The following is a 24,838-nucleotide window of genomic DNA, read 5'->3' on the forward strand; positions in this document are numbered from 1 at the left end:
TTCTCACCCCCTGAATCATCTTTGTCATCCTCCTCTGTACAGATTCTAACATCTTGATATCCATTCAATAGTGGGTGACCAAAACTGAACCGCATAATCGAGATGACGTCTAACTAGTGCTAAGTAAAGTTTGAGAATGACTGTGCCTGGATTCATGACTGGCTCACCGACAGAAAACAGCGTGAAGTTCTTAATGGTGAATGGCAACCCGTCACCAGTGGCGTGCCCCAAGGTTCGGTCCTGGGGCCAACACTATTCATAATTTACGTGAACGATTTAGAGACTGATATCCTGTCAAAATTAGCCAAATTCGCCGAAGACACCAAATTAGGGGGTACGGTAACGAACAGTAAAAATTGCGAGAATATTCAATCAGACTTATTAAGACTTGCCGACTGGAGCGAAAAATGGCAAATGTGTTTCAACGTAGATAAATGTAAAGTAATGCACACAGGTGAAAAGAATCCTAACGACACCATTAAGACCGTAGAAAGGAAAGTCTTTAATAATACCGATGAAACGGGGCATGAAACCGGAAAAAAGACAGTCGTTGAGAAGACGACAGAGACTGACGTAGCACCCAACGGAACTGTATCAAAGACTTCGGAAACCACGGTCGATATGGATGAGGACGGTAAACAAAGTGGTGAAAAATCTGTGACCGAAAGAGAAACCGTGACAGGACAGACTCCAGACAACGGGACCATAGCAGAAACGGTGGACGTTAAAAAGGTAATGGACGAAGAGGGCAATGAAATAAAGGAGGAAGTTGTTATTAAGAAGGAATTAATAGTACAACCTCCCACCAATACGACTGAAGAAAAGCCGCAGGACAATAAAGACGCAAATCTTATCGTTCCAAAAGTAGGGGCGGACGACAAAGGTAAAAATAAAACCGAATTAAAACTTGGTGCCTCAGGAAAGAGCGATGGATCTCAGAAAGCAGAACGAACAGAGGAAATAAAGGAAATTCTGCCCGGCAATGTAACGAATGAAGTTTTAGTAAAACAAAGAAGAACAACTTTCTCCTCAGGAAAGCACTATTGTGACATCTGTGGAAAGGAAGAATGTTACAGAGAAGGATGATGGACTTCAGAAAGTAGAACGAACACAGGAAATAAAAGAAATTCTGCCCGGCAATATAACGAATGAAGTTTTAGTTAGAGAGAAGAAAGAACAACTTTCTCCACAGGAAAGCACTATTGTGGCATCTGTGGAGAAGAAGAATGTTACAGAGAAGGATGATGAACTTCAGAAAGTAGAACGAACAGAGGAAATAAAGGAGATTCTGCCCGGCAATATAACGAATGAAGTTTTAGTAAAACAGAAAGAAGAACAATTTTCTCCACATGAAAGCACCAAGGTGACATCTGTGGAAAGGAAGAATGTTACAGAAAAGAGTGATGGAAAGATGTCGAGAAAGAAACTGTAATTCAAAAAGAAGTCGAAAAGAATGTGTGTGATAGCGACATCAAAGAGGTTCGTAACGAAAAACATCTTAATGAAACAATTGAAGACTTGAAACACCAAGTTGATGACGTGAAAAACAAGATTAAGGAAGAAAAAGCAAAGACTGAAGAAACAAATGCTACGCGTAGCCTATGCGTCGTAAAAGAACCAAGTGCTGCCCCTGTCATTCAAGAAGGTAAAGTCGTTGAAAAAATAGTCCCTGCTGTGACGCCGGCGAAGGTTGCTGGAAAGATTTATCCTTCGGTGACGGAAGGAAAAGTCCCCGTTGAGACAAAAGAGAAGGTTGTTGAGCAGGCTGCCCCTTCGGTGACAGAGGAGATCGTAAGTGTCTCTAAGGAGCAAGAAGTCCCTGTTGTGGCAGAAGAGAAGAAGGTTATTGAAAAGATTATCCCCTCGGTGACAGAAGGAGAAGTACCGGTAGTCCCTCAACAGGAGGTTGTTGAAAAAGTTGCCCCATCGCCGACAGAAGAAAAAGTTCCTTTTGTGACACAAGAAAGGATTATTGAGCAGAATGCCCCACAAGAAAGGGTTATTGAACAGGCTGCCCCTACGGCGACAGAAGAGATTGTCACTGTTTCTAAAGAGAAAGAAGAAGTCCCTGTTGTTGTAACAGAGGAAAAGGTTCCCGTCGTGACAAATCAGACAGTTGTTGAAAAGATTACTCCTTCCGTAACAGAAGAAAAAGTTGTCAATCAACGGAAGGTTGTTGAGAAGGCTGCCCCCTCTGTCAACGAAAGCGTAGTTTCCATTCCAAAGAGGGAGGAAGGAGTAGTTGAAAGAATTGCTCCTGTTGTAAAGAAAGCAATTACAACATAGTGATACCAGGTTGTTGTTTCTCTTATCTATTCCATTGAACCTCACCTAACTAAATCTAACTTAACTGTATTGGCACACAAAATATGACTGCCAAGCTGTTCCACTCATCCACAACCCTGATCGTAAACCAGTTCTTGCCTATGTCTTTATTAAATCTTAATTTATTCAATTTAAAGACATTACTACATGACCTATCCGGCTCTTCTACATCTTATAGGTATTACAACAAATAATGAATGATTATTTTTATTTTTTTTATTTTTATTAATATATATTTATTATTTCATTGTATTCATTATCATTTTGTTATTATGTTATAATTATTTATTATTATTATTATCATTATTATTATAATTATTCTTTGTAGTAGTAGTAGTAGTAGTAGTAGTTGTAGTAGTAGTTGTAGTAGTAATCCCATTATTATTGAGTCATTGTTCTTATCGGGTTTTGTTCTCCATGTCACTCTTCAATTATATTTCGAGTTGATTTCATGAATGCGGAGACTGACCAGGCGCCTGAGTGATTGGTGGGGAGCGGAGAGGAAAGGGAAGGTTCGTTTTGTTCTGCTTATTCATAACCTGTTTTCATCCGTTTCTCGTTTTCCCCTCTTCCTTTTATTCCGTATATTTTCCTTACGTCTCGCTGTATTCTTAGCCTTTCATCTTTGCTACCATTCTCTTTCCAAGTTCCTTTCCCTTTTCTCTACACTTTCCCTTACTCCTTTTTTGTCACTTGTTGTCCTTGCTTTTCCCAGTCTCAAGTTCATCATGTTGAGGTCTTTTATGTCTCAAACTCTTATTGTTCCTTTCTCTGACAACCCCTCTTGAGAATATTGTATCACGTGTTGTTGTTGAAATAGTAATAGTAGCAAAATTGATATCATTATTATTAACATCATCATCATTAGTATTACTAGTTTTCTCTTAATCATCATCATTACTGTCACATTCCCCCCTCCATCCTTGTTCCCTCTCCCTTTGTCCCTCTTTTTTTTTCTTTTTTTTTTCTTTTTTTTTTACGTCGCGGCCTATTGCGCCGGTAAGCCTTTTTCCCGTTGGGCCCTGATGGTCTGCCCAAGGCTTCTTTCCCGGTGGGGCCTGATGGTCGGCCCAAGGCTTCTTCCCGGTGAGGCCTGATGGTCGGCCCAGCCCGTTCTGGCGCAGGCGAGTGTTTATAGTGGCGCCATCTTGCATTGGCTCATGCTGCCCTCCCGGAGCTCATCTTTAATCCTTGAATCTAGAGTCCAGGTTGATAGGTGGTCTTCTGGACAGCATGTGGGTAGTTTTAAGCCACTCGGCGGCGGCTGAAAAATCCCAGCTTGGTGGCACCGGGCGGGGATTGAACTCGCGTCGTCCTGAACGCGGCGCCGTCACGCTGTTGACTCAGCCACCGCCTCCCCAACCTTGCTCTTACCTTGCTCTTCCTCTCCTGTCCTTCAACCTTTCCTCACTCTCTCCCATTCTTCCCTGTTTACCTTCCCTTACCTCCCTTATCGTTCCTCCTCTCCCTTATTCTTCTCTCTCCCTCTTTCTTTAAGCCTGCTTCACACTTACATGACTTTTGGCTACGTCGCCGACTTTTGAGTTCGGTGAGATTGGGGCGATTTTTTGGCCGATTTTTGCCAGTACGAGATTGGCACGCAGGCTTTGCGTACGTCGTGCGAAGCTTGTACGAAGGCCAACCGAAGCCGTCCATCAGCATCCGGTGGCACCACGATATGCCACGCAAGCACCGCGACATTTCCCCTGAACTGACCGTCCCTGTCACGTACCTACGACGTACACTACCGAACCCAAGCCGAACGCAAGACGAGGGTGCCACGAAGTTCGTGCCTGGATCGTAGGTCGATTTTTTCCTGTCGAACCGAACACCACACGTGGGTACAACGTATACCGCCCAACATCCATACGCACCCGCCAAGACAGCCAGCCGATGATCGTAATGGCATCAGCTCCTGGGGCCCTCACCTGGCCGCCCCGTATTTAAAGGAGTGACTCGGCAGGGCTTGCCACACCTCACACGCCGCAGCACCGACAACAGTTCCCCACCACCACCCACCAACGTCAGCCATGGACAACACTACAGTACTGGCCCTTTTTGCCCTGGCAACGCAACATAACCTTGACCGTGAACACAATATACTGTACCTGTTAAGGCGACGGCGATACCTGAGGGCACAGCGGCGGCCGAAGGTGTGATCCTGTTGGATCCGCGACTGGTTGGGATTAGAACGCAGGAGGGCGCAGGGGCACTGGGAGAACCTTGTGGCAAAGCTGATTCTGGCGGACAAGTTCTCGTTTAAGAACTACATGAGGAGGTGCCATTTGATGCGTTGCGTTGCCACATCGCGAGTCCATAGTGCGGATGTCGGAAGGGCTACTTGGTGCGTTCAGATCACCATCGGAACGGATACGGGCACGTTCGCTCACTATCGGTCCATGACCGTAGAGCCTGAGTACGGGGTCGTGGAACCTAGGAATAACTCTCGTACATTGTCGTGGTATTGTCGTACAATATATGTAACAGTTTTTCTCGGGTCGTTGTTGTCTCATTGTCGTGCTAATGCACTGCGTACCTTGTACGAACGTCAATGGAAGAGGTTGCGAAGCGACCGATGGTGCCATGTTCCTCCCCGACTCCTCGGCCGGCCGCGACATGTCCCGAGAAATTAAGATCTCCCTTAATTTTTCGGGGCCGCTGGAGAGAGTGCCCCGAGACACCCCGATGCCTGCGACATGCCCCTGCCTAAGGTGTTCCGATTTTTTTCCCGATGTCCAGCCGAACACCGTCGTAACGGCTTCGAGATCAAAAGTCGGCTAGGTGTGAAGCAGCCTTTACCTTACACTCCCTTTCTGTCCACTCTCCCTGACCCCCATCACCCCAGTCTTCCAATGCCTCCCTTACTGTTCTCCCTCCCTTTCTTCCCCTCATCTTACTCTTCATCTCCTCTCTTCTCCTTGCCTTAGCCTTCCTTTCCTAACCTGTCACTCTCTCCTTCCCTCACCTTCTCCCCCTGCCCCCGTTACCCCTTCCTTCCCTCACCTTCTCCCCCTGCCCCCGTCACCCCTTCCTTCCCTCACCTTCTCCCCCTGCCCCCGTCACCCCTTCCTTCCCTCACCTTCTCCCCCTGCCCCCGTCGCCCCTTCCTTCCCTCACCTTCTCCCCCTGCCCCCGTCACCCCTTCCTTCCCTCACCTTCGTCCCCTGCCCCCGTCACCCCTTCCTTCCCTGACCTTCTCCCCTGCCCCGTCACCCATTCCTTCCCTCACCTTCTCCCCTGCCCCCGTCACCCCTTCCTTCCTTCCCTCACCTTCTCCCCCTGACCCCGTCACCCTTCCTTCCCTCACCTTCTCCCCTGCCCCCGTCACCTTCCTTCCCTCACCTTCTCCCCTGCCCCCGTCACCTTCCTTCCTCACCTTCGTCCCCTGCCCCGTCACCCTTCCTTCCTCACCTTTCGTCCCCTGCCCCCGTCACCCCTTCCTTCCCTCACCTTCTTCCCCTGCCCCCGTCACCCCTTCCTTCCCTCACCTTCTTCCCCTGTCCCCGTCACCCCTTCCTTCCCTCACCTTCTCCCCCTGCCCCCGTCACCCCTTCCTTCCCTCACTTTCGTCCCCTGCCCCCGTCACCCTTTCCTCACACCCGTCACCTTTAAATGCCTTCAACCCTCCTTCAGTCCCCTTCTTCTTTCTTTGTCCCCTACCCCAAATCCCCCTTTCCTTCTCACTTTTCGTCCTATTCCCCATCCCCCTTTCTTCCTCCTTCGTTCCTACCCCCTGTCTCCCTTCCTTCCCTCACCTTCGTCCCCTGCCCCGTCACCTTCCTTCCCTCACCTTTCCCCCTGCCCCAATCACCCCTTCCTTCCTCACCTTCGTCCCCGTCTTCCTTCACCCTTCCCTCACCTTCGTCCCCTGCCCCCCATCACCCTTCCTTCCCTCACCTTCGTCCCTGCCCCAAATCACCCTTCCTTTCTTCACCTTCTCCCCTGCCCCCATCACCCCTTCCTTCCCTCACCTTCGTCCCCTGCCCCCGTCACCCCTTCCTTCCCACACCTTCGTCCCCTGGCCCCGTCACCCCTTCCCTCACCTTCGTCCCCTGCCCCCGTCACCCCTTCCTTCCCACACTTTCGTCCCCTGCCCCCCCGTCACCTTCCTTCCATCACCTTTCGTCCCCTGCCCCGTCACCCCTTCCTTCCCTCACTTTCGTCCCCTGCCCCCGTCACTCCTTCCCTTCCTCTGTCGTCCCCCCTGCCCCCATCTTCCTTCCCTCACCTTCGTCCCTGCCCCGTCAGTCCTTCCTTCCCTCACTTTCGTCCCCTGCCCCCGTCACCCCTTCCTTCCCTCACTTTCGTCCCCTGCCCCCGTCACTCCTTTCTTCCCTCACCTTCGTCCCCTGCCCCCGTCACCCCTTCCTTCCCTCACTTTCGTCCCCTGCCCCCGTCACCCCTTCCTTCCCTCACCTTCTCCCCCTGCCCCCGTCACCCCTTCCTTCCCTCACCTTCTTCCCCTGCCCCCGTCACCCCTTCTTTCCCTCACTTTCGTCCCCTGGCCCCGTCACCTTCCTTCCCTCACCTTCTCCCTGCCCCGTCACCCCTTCCTTCCCTCACCTTCGTCCCCTGCCCCGTCACCCTTCCTTCCCTCACCTTCGTCCCCTGCCCCGTCACCCCTTCCTTCCTTCCCTCACCTTTCTCCCCTGCCCCATCACCTTCCTTCCCTCACCTTCGTCCCCTGCCCCGTCACCCTTCCTTCCCTCACCTTCTTCCCCTGCCCCCGTCACTTCCTTCCCTCACCTTCTCCCCTGCCCCGTCACCCCTTCCTTCCCTCACCTTCGTCCCCTGCCCCAAATCACCTTCCCCCTTCCTTCCCTCACCTTCTCCCCTGCCCCCGTCACCCCTTCCCTCATTTTCGTCCCCTGCCCCCGTCACCCCTTCCTTCCCTCACCTTCGTCCCCTGCCCCCGTCACCCCTTCCTTCCCTCACCTTCTCCCCTGCCCCCGTCACCTTCCTTCCCTCTCTTCCCTGCTCCCCCGTCACCCCTTCCTTCCCTCACCTTCTCCCCTGCCCCGTCACCCCTTCCTTCCCTCGCCTTCTTCCCCTGCCCCCGTCACCTTCCTTCCCTCACCCTCTCCCCCTGCCCCCGTCACCCCTTCCTTCCCTCACCTTCTTCCCCTGCCCCCGTCACCCCTTCCTTCCCTCACCTTCTTCCCCTGCCCCCGTCACCCCTTTCTTCCCTCACCTTCTCCCCCTGCCCCCGTCACCCCTTTCTTCCCTCACCTTCTCCCCCTGCCCCCGTCACCCCTTTCTTCCCTCACCTTCTCCCCTGCCCCGTCACCTTCCTTCCCTCACCCTGCCCATCACTCCTTCCTTCCCTCACCTTCTTCCCCTGCCCCGTCCTGCCTCCCCCATCACCCCTTCCTTCCCTCACCTTCGTCCCCTGCCCCGTCACCTTCCTTCCCTCACCTTCTCCCCCTGCCCCCGTCACCCCTTCCTTCCATCACTTTCGTCCCCTGCCCCCGTCACCCCTTCCTTCCCTCACCTTCTTCCCCTGCCGCCGTCACCCCTTCCTTCCCTCACCTTCGTCCCCTGCCCCCGTCACCCCTTCCTTCCATCACTTTCGTCCCCTGCCCCCGTCACCCCTTCCTTCCCTCACCTTCGTCCCCTGCCCCCGTCACCCCTTCCTTCCCTCACCTTCTTCCCCTGCCCCCGTCACCCCTTCCTTCCCTCACCTTCTTCCCCTGCCCCCGTCACCCCTTCCTTCCCTCACCTTCGTCCCCTGCCCCGGTCACCCCTTCCCTCCCTCACTCTCTCGCTCACCTGTCACCCTCTCCGGCAGGTCCTTGGATGGGCTGGACCGCTTCCCGTACTTAGAGGAGCTCGTGCTGGACAACAACTTCATCGATGACGCCGTGGAGCTCCCTCGCCTGGACACCCTGCACACGCTCTCCCTCAACAAGAACAAGGTCAGGAAGGAAGGGGGAAGCATAGGCCAGGTGTCCGCATGTCCAGCTTACCTCAATCACCTGTTCATTTGCCTGCACCTGTCCCCCTTAGACTTAATTAAGAAAGGGGAGGTAAGGGAGGAGAGTGTGAGGGAGGGAGATTTTTCTTGTTTCTTTTCAACTGTACTTTTCCTTGCTCTCTTTCTTTCTTTTTTTTTCTGTTTGTCTGTCTTTCTTTTCCTTTTTTCGTTCTCTCTTTCCTTCTCTCTTCCTCCCTTCCTTCTCTTTTAAAATAGTGAGGGAAAGGAGTTGATGGGTAAGGATGATGATGGTACTTTTTCTTTTTTCTGCCTGTTTCTTTCTTTATTTCTTTCTCTCTTTCTTTCTTTCTCCCTTCCTTCTTCTCTTCTAAAATAGTGAAGGAAAGGGGTAGACGAAGAAGGATGATGATGATGATGATGGTGATGATGATGATTTCTTTTTTCCTTTCTTTCTTTCTTTCTGCCTGTCTGTCTGTCTTTCTTTTCGTTCTTTATTTATCTCTTTCTCTCTTCCTCCCTTCCTTCTTCTCCTTTAAAATAGTGCAGGAAAAGGGCAGATGAAGAAGGATGATGATGATGATAATGATGATGATGATTTATTTTCTTCCTTTCTCTCTTTCTTTTTGTCTGTCTTTCTTTCTTTCTTTCTTCCTTTTCTTTCTCTCTTGATCCCTTCTTCTCTTCTAAAATAGTGAAGAAAAGGGGTAGATGAAGAAGGATGATGATGATGATGAGAAGGAGGAGGAGGAGGTGTTAGGAGAGTAAGGGAAGTGAGAGAGGGAGGGAAGGAGGGAGAGGGAGAAAGGGAAGGAATAAGGAAGGGAGGGTGGGAGGGAGGAAGGGAAGCAGGTGAGGGGATTGTAATAATAAAGATAATAATGACGATGGTGAGTAAAAAAAACGTCGAAATAGTCTTCATCAACTCTAATAATGTGGCTGCTTTTGTCTATTTTTGGGGGGGCACGTTTTTCAAGGCAAGTTACTGAGTTTTGTTGATTTTTTTTCTACATTCCTTTTCTACGACGAGTCTGTAATATGTCAACTTCACATTGTCAAAAACCCAACACTTCTAAAGATCTCCGTCCCCCAAAATGGTAGATGAAGAGTAGTTTAGGTGAAGGGGCTTAGCAAGGTAAAAAAAAGGTTAGTTTAGGTTAGGTGAAGGTTCAGTTAGCGTAGGTTAGAGTGTGGATGGTCAAGTATTCTTAGGTTAGGGAGAGGTACGGAAGTAGAGAGAAAGGTGATGGAGATAAGGGAAGAAATGAGGGAGGAGAGGAAAGGTGATAAGTAGGGAGAGAGGGAGAGAGAAAGAATATGAGGTAGGGAAGGGGAGGAAACGGAGAGTAAGGGGAGAGGAAAAGAAGGGAGAAATAAGGAAAGTGAGAGAAGGAGGGAAGGAGGGAGAGGGAAAGGTGGAAGGAATAATGGAGGGAAGGAGTGTGTGTGTGAGTGTGTGTGTGTGTGTGTGTGTGTGTATGATCACGTGTACCAATGTATGTATATGTATGTGTGTATGTATGTGATATATATATATATATATATATATATATATATATATATATATATATATATATATATATATATATATATATATATATATATATATATATATATATATATATATATATATATATATATATATATATATATATATATATATATATATATATATATATATATATATATATATATATATATATATATATATATATATATATTTTTTTATTTTTTTTTTATTTTTATATGAATTTAAGTTTGGTAGGGTGGGGCCTGATGGTCGGCCCAAGTCTTCTTCACGGTGGGGCCTGATGGTCGACCCAGCTCGTTCTGGCGCAGGCGACTGTTTATAGTGGCGCCATCTTGTATTGGCTCATGCTTCCCCCCGGAACTCGTTCTTGATTCGCTTGGACGGCTTCCTCTAGAGTCCAGGTTGATGGGTGGTCTTCAGGACAGCATGTGGGTAGTTTTAAGCCACTCGGCGGTGACTGAAAAATCCGAGGTGGTAGCGTGGGGATTCGAGCCCGCGTCGTCCATCACACGGTGAATGTGGGCCCAGCACGTTACCAGTTCGGCCACCGCCTCTCTCTCTCTCTCTCTCTCTCTCTCTCTCTCTCTCTCTCTCTCTCTCTCTCTCTCTCTATATATATATATATATATATATATATATATATATATATATATATATATATATATATATATGTCGGGTTATGTTACTTGTTTCCGACAAACAGTTTGGGAAACAGAGCCTTGACAGTGGTGAGGGAAGGGTCCGGCGTTCAAGGCGAGGCTGCCTCTTCCATCTCTAAGTGGCGTAACTGCCGCTGCTTCCTTCACTGTACAGAACACCAAACATAACATTCCAAATGTTCAGCAAAATCCTGTGCAAACAGAAGATCCGACGCGTTGTTCCCGGCACGTGCCTCGTGGCTGGCGGCACCGGCGCCGGGGCGAGCCCCGCCAAGGTGACGCTCAGCCTCAAGCTGAGGGGAGGGTGCTGGCGACCCACCTCGCGGAAGGTGGCCGTCTTCACCTTCCAGGAGGCGTCCGGCCACGCCTCTTCCCACGCCCTGCTGGACCTGGAGTACCTCTTCAGGTGCAGCAGCAAGCCAGGTGCCAGCGACATGCAGGTCAAAATCTGCGTGGCGCTGCGCCGCGGCGGGAAACGCGTGGCCCGCGCTGACCTGGAAGAATTTCTCGGCCAGCTGCTGCGGGGTGGCCGCCCTGACTCTTTCTTCCTGTACATACACGAAGAAAAAGTCGCCCTCCTGCAGGCCAATCAGCCAGTCCCAGGTACGGAATGGCTCTTTGAAGGGGAGGCACGAGGCACGCACACGGGGGTCAAGGCTGAGGCTGACGAAGGTAACGGTGATACTGACGAACTGGTGGAAGACTGCAATGATGAATACTACGAAGAGTGGAAGGCTTACCTCGAGAAGGTATTCTCTGTCGAAGATGAAGATGACACTGACGAAGTGAAAAACTGCAATGACGACAACTACGAAGAATGGAAGGCTTACCTCGAAGAGGTATTTGCCGTTGATGATGATGATGAAGCTGCAGAGAAGGCGACCTCCGAGCTGCGGGAAGCCTCTGGTAATGATGCTGATGAATTGGAAGACGATAATGTTGACTGCAACAAAGAATGGGAGGCTTATCTCGAAGAGGTATTTGCCGCTGAAGATGATGATGAAGCTGCAGGCGAGGTGACCTCCGACGTGGAGGAAGCCTCTGGTGAGGGAAGTGAAGGAACACTCGAGGCGACCTCCGAGGTGGAGGAAGCCTCTGGTGAGGGAAGTGAAGCAGCAGGCGAGGCGACCTCCGAGGTGGAGGAAGCCTCTGGTGAGGGAAATGAAGGAACACTCGAGGCGACCTCCGAGGTGGAGGAAGCCTCTGGTGAGGGAAGTGAAGGAACACTCGAGGCGACCTCCGAGGTGGAGGAAGCCTCTGGTGAGGGAAGTGAAGGAACACTCGAGGCGACCTCCGAGGTGGAGGAAGCCTCTGGTGAGGGAAGTGAAGGGCCTCAGGCGAACACTCGAGGCGACCTCGAGGTGGAGAAGCCTCTGGGGAGGGAAGTGAAGCAGCAGGCGAGGCGACCTCCGAGGTGGAGGAAGCCTCTGGTGAGGGAAGTGAAGGAACACTCGAGGCGACCTCCGAGGTGGAGGAAGCCTCTGGTGAGGGAAATGAAGGAGCACTCGAGGCAACGTGCGAGGTGGAGGAAGCCTCTGGTGAGGGAAGTGAAGGAACACTCGAGGCGACCTCCGAGGTGGAGGAAGCCTCTGGTGAGAAGGAACACTCGAGGCGACCTCCGAGGTGGAGGAAGCCTCTGGTGAGGGAATTGAAGGAACACTCGAGGCGACCTCCGAGGTGGAGGAAGCCTCTGGTGAGGGAAGTGAAGGAACACTCGAGGCGACCTCCGAGGTGGAGGAAGCCTCTGGTGAGGGAAGTGAAGGAACACTCGAGGCGACCTCCGAGGTGGAGGAAGCCTCTGGTGAGGGAAATGAAGGAACACTCGAGGCGACCTCCGAGGTGGAGGAAGCCTCCGGTGAGGGAAATGAAGGAGCACTCGAGGCAACGTGCGAGGTGGAGGAAGCCTCTGGTGAGGGAAGTGAAGGAACACTCGAGGCGACCTCCGAGGTGGAGGAAGCCTCTGGTGAGGGAAGTGAAGCAGCACTCGAGGCGACCTCCGAGGTGGAGGAAGCCTCTGGTGAGGGAAGTGAAGCAACACTCGAGGCAACGTGCGAGGTGGAGGAAGTTGCTCCAAACGGTACAGTGGCCGCAGACAGGGATGCCCCCCATCAGGGCGAGGCCTCTTCAGCAGTGGCCGTCTCTGCCACGCCCTCCACTGCTTCGTACGCTTACCGCAGCATGGCTGTGCCTCATAGATTCATTGATCGCCTTGCAGGCCCCGAGGACCGCCACCTCGAGGATCTGCGGCGGAGCTATGGGGTACAAATCACGCGGATCAAGCGAACCCTGCATGTGAAGGGCCGCAAAGACGCTGTGCTGCAGTGCCACCACTCCATGCGCGCCAAGATCGCTGAGTGGCGGAGGTGCGAGGCCGCTGAGGCTCACTAAGCGACCTACAGACACCTGGCACGGCCCCGTAACACTGCCCATGACCTGACGCCTGACGGACAGTGCTGCGGACGAGGCGACCTCCGAGTTGCGGGAAGCCTCTGGTGAAGGAAAGGAGATGGCCACGAGGTGACCTCCGAGTTGCGGGAAGCCTCTGGTGGCACCATTACTATCGTGTATCTTATATTCTCGTTTCTTATTGTCTAGACATTATGTTATTGTACTTGTCATACCCTGCACTTCCTTTATCATTGTTTCAGTAATGATACTACTACTACTACTACTACTACTACTACAACAACAACAACTACTAGTACTACTACTACTACTACTTCTACTACCACTACCACCATTACTACTACTACTACGACTACCACGACTAATAATAACAACAACAACAAAGACATCAGCCCCTCCACCGCCATTACTCATACCACTGCTGGCACTGCAGCGACGATGAGGGAGACGAGGAAGAAGAATAAGCTCGCGTGTCATGAATGGCGCAGAGTAAAGCCCCGTTCACACTGTGCCGGCCCTGGGCCACGACAACCCAGTGACTCGGGGTATACGAGGTCTTGGGTGAGAAATTTTGATGTGAAAGGGTCCCACATAGTTGGAAAGAGGTCTAGAAACGATCGACGGATGCTGATTCGGCACAGTGTGAAAGGGGCCTAAAAGTCGCTGGGTTGTCGTGGCCAGAGTCGGCACAGTGTGAACGGGGCTTAAGTCCGAGGTCAATGGGGCCAGGAATGAATCGGCTCCTGATTTATGCCTTGCTTTCACCTCCTTTAATAATGTGGCGTGTGGAGACAAACTAGTTTTCTGGCATTTCTTGCAGTATCTACTTTTATCTTACTTCAAAATGCAAGCACATGAAAGAGGAGAAAAAATAACTATAGAAAACAAAACATCCATGCTCAAAGAAGGATTTGCCGACAGCTTGCCCGATGAAAATGCAAAAATTAATAAATAAAAATATAAGATGATTAAATTAATAAATTGAAATATTTACAGACAATGTAATAAACCAGCAGATACATGAATGAATGAGTAATCAATCAATGGGGGCACACGCCGGGGGGCGCGTCGCCCCGCCCACCCTACGACGAGGGTCCCCCCGGGCAAGTCTCCATGCAGGCCCCCTACCCATCCTGATGACTCCTAGCAGGATCTATCGACTTGCTCAAGCCACGAACTCCTTGGGCGTCCCCTTGGCCCCCTCCACTCAAGATCCATCAGTACACGAAGCGCCAGGATACGGTCAGTTGTTGACTTACCAGGCGTGAACCCAGACTGTTCAGATCTCTGCAGCTTCAGCAGCTGGCTATGAATTCGCACCAACAACAGGTGGGCAAGCACCTTTCCTGGCACACTGAGCAGTGTAAGACCACGGTAGTTGTTACAGTCTTGCCGGTTCCCTTTCCCTTTCCAAATAGGGACGACCAGCCAGTCAGTTGGAATGGTACCAGATTGCCATACGGCAGTCAAGACCATGCAACCCACGAATCATGGGCTCACTTCCAGCTTTGAGCAGCTCCGCACTGATGTTACAGGTGCCACGTGCCTTTACACCCCTCAACTTTTCCATAGCCTCTCTAACCTCGTCAAGAGAGGGCGGGCTTTCGTCGATGGGTGGATCAGCATCCGCCACCTGCAGCTCAGCAACTGGAAGCTGCCCACTTGCAGGGTCCGACATGTACAGCAGCTCAATGTACTCAGCCCAACGAACCCTCTGCCCATCCATGTCAGACAGGAGGCAGCCATCAGCTGTTCGGATAGCACTCACCTGGGAGGGAGACTTGGAGCGGAGCTTCTTCAGGGCTCGGTAAGCAGGTCGGAGGTCATTCGCATTTTAATGGCCCTCGACTTCCTCAGCGAGACCCCTGACTTACCTCTCCTTGTCTCTCCTCAGGAAAGCTCTAGTACTGCGCGACAGAGCCCTATATTGGTCCTGATTCCCAGCAAGTCTGGCAGCGCGACTCTCCTCAATATTCTTCAGCGTCTCCGCCGAGGCAAATCCAGTCCTAGATCGCGGGCGCTCTCAAGTGCACTCCTTGGCAACTAGCAGAGTCTTACGTTTGAAGGTGTCTCACAGTTCTACAAGGTCCTCGAGGGCGCTGAGCACATCAAACCGATTTAAGACCGTCACTTCCAACTCCTGAGCACATGCCAGGTCCTTCACCCTCTCGAGATTGAACACAGTATTGTTGCATCTGGAAATTCTTCTTGACCTGACATGAAGCTTGAGTGTTGCAATAACAAGCCTATGGTCAGTTGCAAAGAACTCAGTACTCTGCTAAACCCCGCAATTTTGAAGGATCCTCCAACGAGTACTTACGAGGATGTGGTCAATCCTCTTAGCTACTCCGGCATCGCTACACCAAGTCCAGCGATGCAGCTCTGGTCTCTGGTGCAAGGAACCCGCAATTCTCAATCTCCTGGATCTTGCAAAACTCAGGAGGAGAGAGCTGTTGATGTTCCTGGTGCCAGAACCATGAGGACCAACACACAGCTCGTAGCTAACCCTGTCAGTGCCAGTAGTAGCATTAAGTCGCCCAGGACAATGAGTGTGTCCCGGGGAGGGCACTGGTCTATAACGGAGTCGAGTTTGGCGTAGAACATCTCCTTCTCTTCCGTTTTACACATCTTTGTAGGAGCGAACACTGCAACAAGAGACATGAAGCCCAGTGTGTGCTTCAGCCTCACTCGCATTATACGCTCATCAACCGGAGCAACCTTAACCACAAATGGCAGCAGTTGGCTGGAGATGCCCATAGCTACCCCCCTGACATGGCATCATTGCTCATGCCGGACCAGTAGAAGGTGAATACCCCCTTACTAATCTCGCCACTGCCAGGCCTCCTCGTCTCAGAGAGTGCCACTATAAAAAAAATATGTCCACCCTCAGCCTTCTGAGCTCATTTGATAGGTAGGGCAGTCAATCATCGTCCGAGAGGCTCCGGACGTTCCAGGAGCCCACACGCAGAGCCCTCCGAAGGTTAGCCTGGGACCTGGTTCTGCGGGCGGGCGCACCCTCTGCACCACCCCGGCCGCCCCAAAAAACAAAAAGCTAAATAAATACACACGAACCTGTTTCCCCCCGTCCTGAGCCGCCCGTCTGTTCTTCTTCGTGGCTCAGAAAATTAATGAGCGCGTCAGCCTCGACTTTCCATTTCATCGTTCGCTCTCTCGCATTTTATTCCTCTTCGCTTATTAATTTGCTCAATACTGAACTTACTTTTTCATTTTGTCATAATTTTTAATTTCACATTTTCCTTCCAATTATATTGCAAGCTCGCTTTTGGACCTGACCTCTTTCTTGACCTCTGACCTCTCCCTTGGCTTCTTATTCTGTTTCGTTTTGTTGGAGCGGCGCGTAGCGGGCTTTTTGTTGCTTTTTTTATTGCCCTTGAGCTGCCTCCCTTGATGTGAAAAAAAAAAGCAATATTCATTTTCAGCAGTACACGTACCGTAAACTGCTTTCCGTTTAGTCTAAGTTAGGTTGTTTTCCCTTTTCCTCCCAGACTTGTCTGCGACATAGCAAACTTAACAATCCCTTATCAAACTAAAAATACTCTCCTTTATTTTTCTTTAATATGTACCGTGCCTTGATTTTCTTTTCCTCTCACTCCTCTCACTCACATCTTATTTTGCCTTTTCCACTCTCTTCCCCATCCTGCCTTCACGCTGACACAGACTCTCAACACACCCGGCCAGCCATTTCTTCCACCACAGAGCGATTAACTTAGAACAACCACCTCGAAAGCAGCACACACACACACACACACACACACACACACACACACACGCACACGCACACGCACACACACACACACACCCCTGGACTGAAGTGACAAATGAGCCAGACGTCAACCACAAATGGGAGCAGTACCAGCACACTATTACCAGCGCCTACCACACCTTCTTCCCCATCAAGACGTTCCCAGTCCATCCATCTGACGCCCCCTGGATCAACCCCACCGTCAAGAGGCTCATCTCGCAGAGAAACAGGGCCCACAACACAGACCCTGCCCGCTACAGACAGCTCAGGAACAGAGTCATCAGGGAGATCAAAACCGCCAGAGCAAACTATTATCCTGAAAAAATACACCATCTTAAACAGGCCAACAACAGACAGTGGTATCACAAGGTCAGGTCTCTTTGTGGACTCGGCAAACATTCACCCTCCTTCCCTTGCACTTTACATTTATCACCTGACCGAGCGGCCGAAGAGATAAATACCCATTTCGCGGGTATCTGCCAAAGCCTCCCAAAACTTGATCTCACCGCCCTCCCCACTTACCTACCATCCCCCTCCCCATCCCCATCCGTCCAGGAGGTTGACATTTTCAATAAATTAAAGAAATTAAGGACGCACAGAGCTACCACGCCCACTGACCTCCCAATCAAAATCTATAAGGAATTTGCCCCTGAACTTGCCACCCCCATTTGCTCCATAATAAATGCTTCACTTGAACAAAACACTTGCCCTAGCGACTGGAAAACTTCCTTTGTCACTCCCATCCCCAAAATTTCCAGCCCACAGTCCCTTAATGACCTAAGGCCAATCGCCATCACGCCCATTCCCAGCCTCATTTGTGAAGATTTTATTTTCAACTGGGCTTATGATGATATTAGTAGCCTCATAGACATCCAACAATTTGGCAACATGAAGCACTCCTCCACCACTCATTGCCCGGTCAGCTTTCTAGACTTCATACACAGCCACCTGGACAAACGAGACACCTCCCTTGCCCTTGCTTTTGCCGACTTCAGGAAAGCATTTGACCTTGTAGACCACACTGTTGTCATTACTAAGGCCATTGAGCAGTGGCTTCACCCTAATATTGTATCGTGGCTGACTGATTTCCTCAGCGCACGCCAGCAAATAGTTCGCTCCCAGGGCTCGGTCTCCCCTCCTCTTGAGCTGACGTGTGGCGTCCCGCAAGGCACTAAAATGGGTCCGCTTTGCTTCTTGGTGCTCATTAACGACTCTCTCATGGACACACCGCATCGCTGGAAATATGTTGACGACAGCACCTTGGGCGTCCCCGTCAACAACAGGGATCCAGACTATGCACCTCTTCAAGCGTCGCTCGGCAACCTTCAGGCATGGACGGTTGACAACAGTGTCACTATCAACCACACCAAGACCATGGTGATGCACGTTTGCACGTCCAAGAGAGATGTGCCACCTCCGCTGCTGTCTATTGGCTCACACCACCTCCAGGTTGTCCAGTCCACCAAACTACTCGGCATCACTGTGGACAACCAGCTCAACTGGAAGCTCCACGTCTCCAACACCGTCAGAGCAGCCTCCTACAAGCTGTACATGCTGCGTAGACTCAGGACGCTGGGGGCACCGGCTGCTGAGCTGTGCAGTATTTACACATCTTTCATACTGCCAAAGCTCATGTATGCCTCCCCGGCGTGGTCATCGTCCCTTACCCTCACCCAACAACAGCAGCTTGAGAGGGTTCAAAAGAGGGCATTCAGGGTCATTTTAGGCCCTGACTACCACACCTACGACAATGCCCTGACCATCCTGAGTCTCCCGAGGCTCTCTGACAGGCACCAGGACGCCCTCAGAAAATTCGGAATCTCCCTGCTTCACCATCCTCGCCACCGCCGCCTCCTGCCACCCGACGCCCCTCCCCCCACCCGCTTCACCAGACACCACAACAAAATCATCCCCTTCAGAGCGCCGCGAACCAACCGTTACAAACGTAGCGCAGTGCCCGCGATGGTGCGGATGATAAACAATGCCCAGTGACAGTCATACCCAAAGGGCCGCGGTAGAGATTAGCACCTCGCCGCTACCCTTTAAGTGCCCCCTTCACACCACCCTCCCTCTCCCTTACGTCTCTATTTTTAGCTCTCCCAAACCACCCCCCACCCTCTCCCTCCCTCTAGTGTAGCCTATTTACTATTAGTTTATTGTATTTTTAATTTGTATATTTTCAGCCTAACGGCTGCCTTACATTAATAAACCTATTATTATTATTATTATTATTATTATTATTATTATTATTATTATTATTATTATTATTACACACTCCTGTTTCTCCACTGCCTCTCACACACCTAGAATAATAACAGTAAAATCCCGTGTTTATTGAAGCCGAAGGGTATGCAGGGGGTGAGGGTGGGTGTGGAGCTCCCGGAGTCAGGAGGGCGGCCAATGCGACTAACTCTGTCTCTTCAGCTCCAGCCCTTAGTTAAGAAGGTGGAGAATGCGGTAAAGGGGGGAAAGGGATTTAATAAGGTTAGGGTAAAGGGTAAAGAAGGATTCATTTGTTTCCCTGTATATTCTCATGTTTTCCTGTCTGTTCATCTATTTTCTTTCTGTTTATCTGTCTATCTACCTACCTGTTGACATCTTTAATCAACTGTTCACCTTTCTGTTCACCTGTTTCACCTGTCTACTCGTTCACCTGTCTCTAATCACCTAACCACCTTACTTCGAATAAACAATAGACACCTTCAAGAAAGAGGCATGTTAGGTTTGATTACGTGTTTTATGCTACTACTACTACTACTACTACTACTACTACTACTACTACTACTATTACTACTACTACTGCTGCTACTACTACTACTACTACTACTACTACTACTACTACTAAATACTACTATTACTACTACAAAGCCTACTACTACTACTGGCCTCTTGTAGACACCATAATGTTCTTCAATGTCAACGAATGATATCTCTGCTTCCTGCCTCGACCTGTCTTGCGTCTTCCTCACCTGTCTGTCTTCCTCACCTGGTTTCCTCTCTTCCTGCTTCCTCCGCTTCCTACCTTCACTTTCACTCTGCGGCTAATGACCCCTGCTCACCTGTGCTACACCTTGCTTGCTTTGCTTATTTTTTATTTGTTCTTGTTCGTTGTTTTCTTCGTTTGCTTGCTTACTTGTTGTTTTGTTTACTTGTTGGTTTGTTTCTGTGTGTCTACGTATCTATCTGTCGTATAATGTAACTTTCATTCATTCATTTATTTATTTACTCAGCCTATTTTTCATTCTTTCAGCTTTATGTTCACCTCTCTATCTGTTCACTCCTTCAGCTGTCTCTTTTTTCTGTTCAATCGTCTGTTTTCCTGTCTTTTTTATCTGTCTGTTCGTTTGTATCCCTGTCTGCTCATAATTCCCTGTCTGTTCATTATTTTCTTTCGGTTTACTTCTCGATCTATCTACCTGTTGACACCTCTAATCAACTCTTCACCTTTCTGTTCACCTTTCACACTTGTCTACTTGTTTACCTGTCTTTAATCACCTAACCTTTACCTGTCCACCTGTCTTTAATCACCTGCTTATCTATTTTTACCTGCTCATCTGTCTGAATATCACCTGTCCAAAGTTTCCACCTGTGTTAATCTTCTCCCCTTTCTGTTCACCTTTCTCACCTGTCTTTAATCACCAAATCATCTTCCTTCACCTGTTCACCTATCTTTAATCACCTAATCATCTACCTTTGCTTGGTCATCTCTTAATATCACACTTCCACCTTTCTACCTGTGTTAATCTTCTCACCTTTCTGTCCACCTTTCTCACTTGTCTTTAATCACCAAATCATCTTCCTTCACCTGTTCACCTATCTTTAATCACCTAATCATCTACCTTTGCCTGGTCATCTCTTAATATCACATGTCCACCTTTCTACCTGTGTTAATCTTCTCACCTTTCTGTTCTCTCGTTAACCTGTCTACCTGTCCACCTGTCTTTACTCTAATCACCTGTTCACCTAACTTTAATCACCTAATCATCTACCTTTGCCTGGTCATCTGTCTGAATATCACCTGTCCACCATTCTACCTGTGTTAATCTTCTCACCTTTCTGTTCTCTCGCTAACCTTTCTACCTGTCCACCTGTCCTTACTCTAATCACCTTCTCATCCCCTTTTATTTGCTCATTTGTGTTTTTAATCCCCTATTCATCTCGTTTTACCTGCTCTCCTATACTTTATCACCTGTTAAAATTTACCTGTCCTATCTCATTCACCTATTCTTTACCTCTCTTTAATCCCCTATTCATCTCGTTTTACCTGTTCTCCTATTATCACCTGTTAATCTACCTGTCCTAATCTAATCTCATCCACCTATCCTTTACTTCTCTTTAATCACCCGCCCACCTGTGTGTTCACCTGGCGGGTCGGTCAACAGGTGAATGACTTGTCTCGGCTGCTGGACCAGGTGAGCGAGCGCTTCCCCAACCTTCGTTACCTGAGCCTGCTGGGGAACAAGGCGTGCCCCGACCAGCTCACGGGCGACGCGGCGGACGAGAAGGACTACACAAGCTACAGGTGAAGGGGGAAGGAGGAGAAGGGGAGAGGGGAAGGAGGTATAGGAGAAGGGGGGAGGGGAAGGAGGAGAAAGGGGGAGGGGAAAGAGGTATAGGAGAAAGGGGGAGGGGAAGGAGGTATAGGAGAAGGAGGGAAGGAGGTATAGGAGAAGGGGGGAGGGGAAGGAGGTATAGGAGAAGGGGAGGGAAGGAGGTATGGGAGAAAGGGGGAGGGAGGAGGTATAGGGAGGGGAGGAAGGATGGAGAAGGGGAGGGGAAGGAGGTATAGGAGAAGGGGGGAGGGGAAGGAGGTATAGGAGAAGGGGGGAGGGGAAGGAGGTATAGGAGAAGGGGGGAGGGGAAGGAGGTATAGGAGAAGGGGGGAGGGGAAGGAGGTATAGGAGAAAGGGGGGATGGAAGGAGGTATGGAGAAGGGGGAGGGAAGGAGGTATAGGAGAATGGGGGAGGGGAAGGAGGTATAGGAGAAGGGAGGGAAGGAGGTATGGGAGGGAGGGAAGGTATAGGAGAAGGGGGGAGGGGAAGGGGGTATAGGAGAAGGGGGGAGGGGAAGGAGGTATAGGAGAAGGGGGGAGGGGAAGGAGGTATGGAAACATGGACTAGCAGGCATCAGAAAGCCTGTTGGCTCATTACTAGGCTGCCTGCGTTCAGTGATTTAATCAATCCATTTGCCATAGGAGTGGCTTGCAGGGAAGGATTAAAGCACTTGTGTATCTACTCTTGGGAACGTTCAGTTCACTCCCGTTGCAGCAAAGTGGCGATCAATGCGTTTCTTGAAGGAGTTGATGCTTTCTGCTCTAACCACTTCTGCAGGAAGGCTGTTCCAGTGGCGAACAAGTTTATTCGAGAAATAACTCCTGCCGATGTCGGTATTGCATCGCTTTGCTTGAATTGTTTTTCCGTTGTTTCTTGTTCTCAGGTTAGTTTGTAGCGTGAAGAGTTTGGAGTGATCAACAGAGCTGGGATTCTGTAGAAAAAATCTACCACCGGCATCGGTAGTCGGTAGCGAGCCGCGTCCAATCGGTATCGGTAGATCGGTAGATTTTTCAGAAATCTACCGATCGGTATAGATTCGGTATCGGTAGATTAAAAAACTCTATAATTATATAATAAAAAAATGCTTTTAAAGGCCCATAACACACTTTTTAAGTTATTTCTCTCTTATTTCGGTTAACTTAAGAATATAAGTAAATTAGAGTCTTTTAATACTTTTTTTAAGTTCAAAAATACATAACTTATTTAATAAATGAATTTCTCCCTCAAAAAATAAACATCAAACTGAAAAAAAGTTAAATTTAAACAAACTAGACAATACAGCATTATTTATTAACTTTCACAAAATAAATTTCTTCCCAACACAAAAAAAAATTACAACTGAAGCAGTCTTGAGCCTCCTACTCCAGGTCGGTGTCGGCGCCCTTCTTGAGGTCCTCCTTGAGGAATGTCTTGAACTGCCACTTAAAACACTAGGCGATGAGGCTGAGCACGTTGTCGAGAGCGTAGGAGCTAGAGCGTAGGTGTAGGCTACTCGCGTCGGCAGGCCAAACAAGAGTGGGGCTCCCGCTAAAACTTTTGGCGGGAGCGAGAATCTGCTAGGTCGTGGCTGCCTCTGATTGGCTGAGAACGCCCAGAACGGCCGGTGATTGGCTAAGCGTGATGACGTCAAAGTAATACCTGGAATTTCCTGCTAACTGCTTCCCATAGATGCGCTCGAACGTGTTGAAACTTGTCCGTTTCATTTTGCCGGGGTCGTCTTCTCTTAAGTCTTAACAAAAAAGTCCCGCGCTCGCTTTTTCAATCTACCGATACCGATTGACTGCCAATCATGCGATCGGTAGCGGTATTCGGTAGTTTCTTCAAAATACCGAATGATCGGTATCGGTAGCAGTAATCTACCGCCGGTAGTACCGATCCCAAATGTCAATCGGTAGTCCCAGCTCTAGTGATCAACGTTGCTGAGCTTGTTCAGGTACTTAAAGACTTGTATCATGTCTCCCCGCAGTCGTCTCTTTTCCAACGTGAAGAGGTTGAGTCGCTCGAGTCGCTCTTCATAGGGCTTCGTCCTCAGTGATGGTATCATCTTCGTGGCGCGGCGCTGTACTCTCTCAAGTAATTCAATGTCTTTCCTGTAATTAGGAGACCAGAATTGCACGGCGTATTCCAGGTGGGGCCTTACCAGCGAATTATACAAGGATAACATAACTCCCGGCGTCTTGTATTCGAAGTTCCTCGATATGAACCCAAGCATTGTATTGGCTTTCTTACAGGCGGACTTGCAGTGTTTTGTTTGTTTCAAGTCACTGCTGATGGTGACCCCGAGGTCTCTTTCCTCTTGCACAGCATGTAGTGGTTCGCCACCCATGTGGTATATGTGGTTGCTGTTTCTGGATCCGATATGCATTACTTTACATTTGGTAGTGTTGAAGGACATCTGCCATTTTTCCGACCACCGAGTGATCTGGTCCAGGTCTCTCTGGATAATTTCGCAGTCTGCCGTCGTGAGGGCCTTCCCACCCACCTTTGTGTCGTCGGCAAATTTTGAAAGATTGGATTTTAATCCTAGTTCTAGGTCGTTGATATATATGATGAAAAGTATGGGAGGGGAAGGAGGTATAGGAGAAGGGGGGAGGGGAAGGAGGTATAGGAGAAGGGGGGAGGGGAAGGAGGTATAGGAGAAGGGGGGAGGGTTCTGATATCTTATAATCCTCCTGTTGTCATGTTATCTTAATTATCTATATTGTCCACCTCTTTATTGTTGTCAGTTATCCTTCCGTGTGTCGTTATCTTTGTCATTCTTCTGTATCTTATCGTCTGTCATGTTTCTTATCCTCTCTCCTGTGTATTATCTTTGTTATCTTTGTTATTCTTCTTTATCTTATCGTCTGTCATCTTTCTTATCCTCTCTCCCGTGTATTATCTTTGTTATCTTTGTTATTCTTCTTTATCTTATCGTCTGTCATCTTTCTTATCCTCTCTCCCGTGTATTATCTTTGTTATCTTTGTTATTCTTCTTTATCTTATCGTCTGTCATCTTTCTTATCCTCTCTCCCGTGTATTATCTTTGTTATCTTTGTCATTCTACTGTATCTTATCGTCTGTCACCTTTCTTATCCTCTCTCCCGTGTATTATTTTTGTCATCTTCGTTATCTTTCTTTATCTTATCGTCTGTCATCTTTCTTATCCTCTCTCCTGTGTATCATTATCTACCATTATCCTTTGTGTTGTGTGTTATCAGTCATTATCTTTATTACCCCCTATTCACTTTATTATCTTTGTTATATCTATTATCTTATCCACTATCTTTATAATCTTCCCACCGTCCCTGTCATGTCTCCGATCCCCTCTGGCTTTCCACACCCCCTTCCTCCCCACTCCCCAATACTCACCCACCCCTTCCCTGCCTGGCTCTCCACTCCCCCTTCCTCCCCACTCCCCAATACTCACCCACCATTTCCCTGCCTGGTTTTCCACACCCCCTTCCTCCCCACTCCCCAATACTCACCCACCCCTTCCCTGCCTGGCTTTCCACTCCCCCTTCCTCCCCACTCCCCAATACTCCCCCACCCCTTCCATGCCTGGCTTTCCCACCCCCTTCCTCCCCACTCCCCACTACTCCCCCACTCCTTCCCTGCCTGGCTTTCCACTCCCCCTTCCTCCCCACTCCCCAATACTCCCCCACCCCTTCCCTGCCTGGCTTTCCACT

The 24,838-nt window shown here is 49.5% G+C and overlaps 2 protein-coding genes across 9 annotated transcripts in view; one reads left to right on the forward strand and one right to left on the reverse strand.

Annotated features, from left to right (window-relative positions):
• LOC127000624 (leucine-rich melanocyte differentiation-associated protein-like) overlaps positions 1–24,838 on the forward strand; it is a 62,441-nt gene that overhangs the window by 30,659 nt on the left and 6,944 nt on the right. For all 5 annotated transcript variants that reach the window (XM_050864559.1, XM_050864560.1, XM_050864558.1 and 2 more), the window contains 2 exons: positions 8,114–8,240; positions 20,999–21,138. In XM_050864559.1, coding sequence (XP_050720516.1) covers positions 8,114–8,240; positions 20,999–21,138 — 267 coding nt within the window. The remainder of the gene's footprint in view (positions 1–8,113; positions 8,241–20,998; positions 21,139–24,838) is intronic.
• Positions 10,576–12,849, reverse strand: LOC127000622 (uncharacterized). Of its 4 annotated transcripts, none has more exons than XM_050864556.1 (3): positions 12,496–12,849; positions 12,388–12,441; positions 10,576–11,468 (listed from the first exon to the last, which is right to left on the reverse strand). In XM_050864556.1, the coding sequence occupies exons 1-3, from the start codon at positions 12,554–12,556 to the stop codon at positions 10,591–10,593; spliced, it is 993 nt and encodes a 330-aa protein (XP_050720513.1). In that variant the 5' UTR covers positions 12,557–12,849; the 3' UTR covers positions 10,576–10,590. The 4 variants fall into 4 exon arrangements, with proteins under 4 accessions (XP_050720513.1, XP_050720510.1, XP_050720512.1 ...); XM_050864553.1 differs by adding an exon at positions 11,523–11,576 and having other exon boundaries at positions 12,388–12,849; XM_050864555.1 differs by lacking the exon at positions 12,388–12,441 and having other exon boundaries at positions 12,442–12,849.

The sequence above is a fragment of the Eriocheir sinensis genome, chromosome 19, assembly GCF_024679095.1.
Source record: "Eriocheir sinensis breed Jianghai 21 chromosome 19, ASM2467909v1, whole genome shotgun sequence".
NCBI classification, from domain to species: domain Eukaryota; kingdom Metazoa; phylum Arthropoda; class Malacostraca; order Decapoda; family Varunidae; genus Eriocheir; species Eriocheir sinensis.